The 6,812-nt window shown below is 42.5% G+C and overlaps 1 protein-coding gene across 1 annotated transcript; it reads left to right on the plus strand.

Moving 5' to 3' along the window:
* The first annotated feature begins 1,530 nt into the window (after positions 1-1,530).
* On the plus strand, positions 1,531-6,316 carry LOC125506800 (B3 domain-containing protein LOC_Os12g40080-like). The gene is made up of 8 exons (XM_087525567.1): positions 1,531-2,452; positions 2,548-2,622; positions 3,130-3,886; positions 3,989-4,400; positions 4,484-4,683; positions 4,854-5,115; positions 5,329-5,564; positions 5,692-6,316. Exons 3-8 carry the CDS (start codon positions 3,152-3,154, stop codon positions 5,965-5,967), a joined length of 2,121 nt encoding a protein of 706 aa, XP_087381693.1. The 5' UTR covers positions 1,531-2,452; positions 2,548-2,622; positions 3,130-3,151; the 3' UTR covers positions 5,968-6,316.
* The last annotated feature ends 496 nt before the right edge of the window (positions 6,317-6,812 follow it).

Here is a 6,812-nt window from a genome sequence, read left to right on the forward strand (position 1 = left end):
GGATGGAAGTACTAATTATGATATTTGATAACGTGGAAGGGTTATAGCATGAAACTTTATTACACTTGGAGGAGATTGAAAAATATCACATGACACCATGATCGCAAGTCAAATGTTTGTAAATTAGGAAACAATCAATTTTGCCTTCTCTCGTGGCTATGGGTGTATTAGGCATCTTTAGTCATACCATAACTTAGATGATAGGCGGTAGTTGCGTGGCCGCCAAGTGGGACCGCGGCGGATACCGAAGGGAGACGCGGCGTGTCCGCTTCGCGTCCGTGCCAATGCATTTCAGGCATAATTTTGGGCTAGAAATGGGTTCGTGCGGACGCGAAGCGAACGGTTTTTCGAAATGGGTCGGTGCGTTGGGCCAATTTTTTTGTCCACGACGACCCAAACGGACATGGGTTGCCCCGTTGAAGTTGCTCTTAGGCCCACAAAAAGTATTTGTATTAAATAGGAGTACGTATTTCTTTTAGGTATACCGATCAGTGATCGGTTAAAGTGTTCTCGTGCCGTGCACGACCAAAGACTATAAGATGTGCAGCTCTGTTTGGATTGACTCGCCCCTTATGTTGGGGTGGTTAGCGCGCTGCTAGTTGCAAGCTAACTTGTGCGTGAGGTTTGCGGTTCGAAACCCCTCAGCTCGCTATTTTGTTGTTTTGGTTTATTCTTTCTTTGTGACACTGACATACAGGCTCGGTTTCACGTCAGCAACTATAGAAGCACGTTATAACGGCAGGAGATGACGCACCGGCAGAATAGACGGAAATGGACTAAAATGTTCTGTTAGCAAAATTGTTGTACTACTTTTGTGGGGTTTTTTAGTTCTTGTATGAACTTGTTCCCACCAGGACAAGTTTATGTACTAGAAGTGGTATTAACTCAATATAATAAGTTGTTGGAAAACACATCTCAAGATAATGAAATTTTTTTGAAAAAATCACGATATAGGTACCATGCACATCAATTATGATATAAAATTTCAAACTCAAATCCATCCACAACTTGAAAAAAGTAACCCAAATCAGACAATTAATGGTGCCAAATTCGCATTCGGGTTGAATAATATCATATTGGTGCACTTCATTTTTGTTTCTCGGTCGATGAACAAAATTTGGATATGAAGTTTCGAGAAATGGTAGATCTATATTGTCAATAAAGTCTATGGCTTCTTGGATTGAAATGAATTTTCTAAGAATTTTGGAGGATTGGAATCCTTACTAAATTATTCTATATGGGTTGTTTGATTTGTATAATTATTAGATCTATATGAATTTTTCTTAGGATTTCTCCACATTATAAAAGTTTTCATATTCAAACCTATCAGTGAGAATCATTTGTTTTCCCAAAGAAAATCATGCAGGATTAGAATAAGCATGGCATTTGCAATCTTGTGTTTTTATATCTCTGCAAATCACAGAAACATTCAATAGTTTTCGTTATTATTGGAGGTGCTAATCCACAATGCCAACACTTGTTCGTGAGTCCATGAGTCCCAATGACCAAAGTTTGATTTTTTTTTTTGAGGAAAACAACCAAAGTTTGATGAACACCTGTTCTACTGGAAGTGCGCCAACCGATCTTACCGTACCCACGAAGCTCTGGCGCGGCCCGCCGGCCTTCACCGGCACCGGTACCGGCGCCGGCGCGTCCGGAACAGGCCCATTGCAGCCTTCCACATGCCCGCGGGGTCGCCCTCATCGAGGCGACCCACAGCGGCGCCGCCGCACCGAGGGTCCCCATCACTCTGGCGCTGGGTTATCCGAGGCCGTACTGGCGCTGGCAGGAGGCGGAGGGCGCGGATCTATGGAAATCATCTCTGAAAGATTCTTTCTGATTAGACCTGGCTTGCTCTGACCTGATGAGTGATGCCCTGCTCTGTTCACTCGATTCGACACTGTAAGTGAAATCCATGCGGAAAAAATTCCTCTCCCCGCTTCTCCTGTCATTAACAAGCTCTACTTGTTATTTGTTGTTCCTTGGAGTGACAAATGATGTACATTATGAGCTCCTGAATCATTGGCACTGAAGCTACAATGTATAATTTCTTGTAGCATCCTTGTTTTGATCCATGTTGTCGTTTTTGCTACTCTGCACTGCACCACAAGATACTGACAGAATCTAACTTGTACTCCAACACCCACTAGGTCTTTACACTCCTTGGCATTGCTAAAAGTAGGAAAATGATTCCAGCAGATGTCACTAGATTCCTTCTGCTCAGATTCGAAAAGTTCTCGATTGGAACCATGTCATGATTTCATCTGCATCTCTCTAAACAACTTTTTAAACGAGACTCTATTTTCAACGGAAGATATCATGATAACAAGACCCACAAGTATCAGCTGGTATGGTGTGTATCTGCATATATGTATACCCTTTTGCTCTGAGCTTGGGCATCGTTGGCATTGTGGCTGCTTCTCTGCCGAAGTATTGGTGGTTCTTGGCAAAGGTAAGAGGCTTCTGGTCTTTCTATTCTCTACATCCTTAGAGCATAAGCTTGCTGCAGCTTAAGATCATGTTTATGGTCTTCTGATCCTATTTTAGGCTGCTCTTTTTCTCCGGGCTTGGGGCTGCTTCTCTGCAAAAGTATTGGCTTGTTCAAAGAGCTCCTGGGTAAAGGTAAGAGGCTTCTTGTCTTTGTACTTGCAACATCTTTAGATCATAAATTTGCTATACCTTTAGATCATGTTTATGATGGCACACAGGAACCTAAAGTGCATAGCTTACGTTCTATTTGTCCTGAAATTTAAAATGGTTCTAGTATTAGACACTTTTCTTTGATTTAGCTGGCATGATGCATGCGCATCCATGTGAAGTTGGAACAAACTGCTGGTAATAACTCATATTACTACATCTTTTTATTTTCCTCTTAAAGAGGTATTGGCTGTTGGCAAAGATGTGTTGGCTTCTTGTCTTTCTACTAGATCATAAACTTGCTAAACCTATAGATCACCTGAAGTGCATAGCTTACTTCCTGTTTGTCCTTAAAAAAACTTGCTCCAGTATTGGACACCTTTCTTGGATTTATCTGACATCGAATTAAATCCGACATCGAATATATGCGTCAATGTGAGGTTGGAACAGACTGCTCATAATAACACACACTACTACATCTTCATATTTTAGGCTGCTGTATCTTACATTTGTCATGGCACCGGATCAATACCATGAGCAAGGTAACAGGAGTGGTCACAACATCAGCAGCAAATCCTTTCAAAGATGTGAGGGCTGCGATGCACATTACTATTGGTGTCATATGGATGATACCCAGAAGTATTTCTTTAAGTGCATGGTTGGCAATTTCCAAGATAAAATGGCAAGCCCTCGTGCATCGATGCCCTTTCTCTCCTTCAGATGGAATTCCATCCCTGTTCAGAATGATAACTTCGTTGTTTGCGTGTTCATGCAGACCATACCACAGAAGTTTGTGGAGAATTTCAAAGGTCAGATCTCTGAAGTTATCAAGCTAGAAGCACCTGATGGAAACATATTCAACGTTCAGGCTACCAAGGATCTAAACAAGATAGTCCTGGGATCTGGATGGGGGGTATTTATCAGCTTTTACGAAGTAAAAGAGGGCTATTTCCTGGTCTTTAGGTACATGGGGGCTTCTCACTTCAAAGTTCTGGTATTTGATTTTGCAAGTTGCTGTGAGAAGGAAGTGTTACACGTTCTCATGAACTACGGTCCTAATGCCCAAGAAAAAGACATTCGTCTTGATCAATCGCCGCTGAGTGAAAGGCGATGCCAGAATGGTGGATCAAGCAACTGTGGGTCCCATCGAAGGTGCGAGCACTGCGATGTGCATTTCTATTGGCATCACATGGATGATAGGCAGAAGCATTTCTTGAGGCTCATGTTTGGCGATTTCCGTCAAGAAATCGTAAGACCCTGTATAATCAATGCCCTTCCTGCCGCCTTGATGAAATGTCTTCTTGATCAGAGATATATAATTTGCTGATTGTTTTGTTGTTTGTTCCTGCAGAGTATACCAGAGAAATTTGTGAACAATTTCAGAGGCAGGATATCTAAAGTTATGAAGCTAGAAGCTCCTGACGGAAACGTATACAACATTCAGGTTATCAATGATCTGAACAAGATATTCCTTAGATCTGGATGGGCAGCATTTGCCAGTGCTTATGAACTAAAAGAGCATGACTTGCTGGTGTTCAGATACATTGGGGACTCTCACTTTAAAGTCCTAATATTTGACCCAAGTGGTTGTGAGAAAGAATTATTCCACATTGTCATGAACCACACTCCTAATCTACCAGAAACGGGCATATCTCATGATCAGCCATTCCTCAAAGAAACAAGGCGTCACTGCGAATCACGTGATTATAACAGTAGGAAAACTAAAAAGATGACTCCGCTGGACTCTCCTTCACCGAGATCAGGTAAAGAATTGAAGAGTTGCACGTATATTCTCATTGGTACCTGTAAATTGCTAACTGATGTCTTGATGATCGGTGTTGTGCAGCTGAAGGTGTCAAATCTCCAGAGGACACCCTGAATTCAGGTGGCCTTCGGGAAACCACCAAGCCTCGCTATGTTCTAGCAACGGGGTGCAATCTGACTACAGCGCAGAAGGCAGAAGTCGACGCGCTTGTGAGGAAAGTTAGGCCTGCTATTCCGTTTTACATCACAGCCATGAGCAAGACAAGTATCTCTGGATCTCTGGTATGTGTGCAATATCTTCTACAGATTCAGTGAGACTCCTGCAAAATTTGTCATTTAATGTTCAGATCTCTTGTCTAAATTTTGTTGGAATTTTTAAAATTATAGTATCTCTTCGTAAATTATAATCTTCAATAAATTTCAAAGCCTGATGATCCAGTCGTCTCTCATAGGTCATCTGCAAGGATTACGCTGCCAAATACCTTCCAGATGGAGACCAATTCATCACACTCTGCCATCCTCATAAGAGCAACATATGGATAGACAATTTGAAGGTTATCACTGATGGTTCCCGCATGCTTTCTGTTGGCTGGTCTTGCTTCGTTCTCCACAACGAGTTGCGGGAAAGTGACATCTGCCTATTTGAAGTATGGAAAAGCGACGGTGACGTGACAATGGTTGTTCATTCTCTCGAAGGAGGTCATCACCTACAAGGTGAGTATGAAACACATTGACACCTGAACATATGACATTATAAAATAATGCTCAGGATCGCCAACTTAAAAAAAAATGAAATTATGAGTCGACTTAGAAATAGATACCTTTTTGTTATGTAGCCCGAAAATGCACAAGCCTGAATCAGTATGGAATGGAGTGAGCTAGTGTCGCTTTACTTGATCATTTTGGATGCCCATTCGTGTTTTACAGGGAAAGAGCCCGAATCTCAGAAAAAGCGTAGATATCCAGTTAAGGCCGAGGCCACCGAGGATGAGGAGAGTGACAAGGAACATGCTGAGTCCAACTACTACTACTCAAGGCACGCCAATGGCCTGACCAGCGATGAGCAAGAGGATATATTCAGGTCAGCGTTGATCCAACAGGGCAATCCCGTGTACGTCGCCGTCCTGGGGAAGAATCACGTTAAAAAGGGGAACAACTTGCTGGTAAGTTCAGTTGTTCTACTAATCACAGACTGGATTACCTAGATGGTTTAGGAAACTGTCTCTGATAGACATTCTGAACCGTCTGCCACGAAGATTTCTGTGGTAGTGACTTATGTTCTGTATGCAGACCATCCCTAGAAAGTTTGCAGCAAAGCATCTCGCGGCGAGGTCACATGACATCCTGCTCCTGAGACCCAACAGGGGAAAGAAGTGGTGCGTGAGGTACTACTACCATTCGAGCTTAAGGGGTTTCAGCAACAGTCCATGGACCAAGTTCGTCCGCGACAACAAGCTGCAGGAGGGCCACGTCTGCGTCTTCGAGCTGATCAAAGGGGTGCGTAAGGCGACGATGATTGTCCACGTGTTCAGGAAGGTTGATGGCAGGCTTGTTCTGCTGGACTAACTAGCTAGGCTCCTGCGTAGCTGTATCCTTCTCAATTTGTCGTTGAATAATTGAAACCTGTTGCCACCGAGAGCTGAACTGGGAGTAGTTTATGTACGAGGCAAGTGCACTAATATGGTTCCGGTAGAACTAGTTGTTGAGCCATACCGTGTGAATGTTCATTCCTGATCTGTTCAGGCGTCACTGTGATTTCAGAAGATAGAGAAGTATTTCGGCACCATGCCAACAAATCTAGTGCTCACTCCACTGAAATTCTCATGAATGTAAGCTCAGTTGACTGAAATTTTATTGAACCTAAATTGAGTATCAGCTAGTGCATATTTTACTGAGGGCTGCTACTCAACTAATCGACGACGAGAAGTTGTAGCATGTAACTTGTGTGTTCATGTTTAATTTCGCAGTAGGAGGTTCTCCTACTGTTCGGGGTTCACAAAAAAACTTGTGTGTTCATGTATCGGTTCTTTAAGTGGTGATCGATTATGAAAAATTAATTGCTCGTTGCAGTGATCTGGTTCTGGCTATTTTAATTCAGCAATGGCTTACGGTGATGCCTGCCGCTGGAAATCTTTTGATTCTTTTTATATACATAAGTTCAGTGAGCAGCATGCATGTTTTCCCTCTTGTTTTGCAAAGTAAGAATTAGTATCTCTGGTTCTTTCCAGTTCATAATCATATCTGGTTTCGGAAATTCGGAAATATGTGAAGCAAATTGGCAGAAGTTGCCGATCACAACATAAACAGCAAGAATCAAGCGGTAATTTATTCTGTTTATGAGATTGAAATCGAGGGGGGATGAGTACTTACGAATTGATATACAGGTGTTAGATGAGGACTTACAAATTGAT

Source organism: Triticum urartu, chromosome 5A (assembly GCF_056163025.1).
Source record: "Triticum urartu cultivar PI428250 chromosome 5A, HENAU_Tu73, whole genome shotgun sequence".
NCBI classification, from domain to species: Eukaryota; Viridiplantae; Streptophyta; class Magnoliopsida; order Poales; family Poaceae; genus Triticum; species Triticum urartu.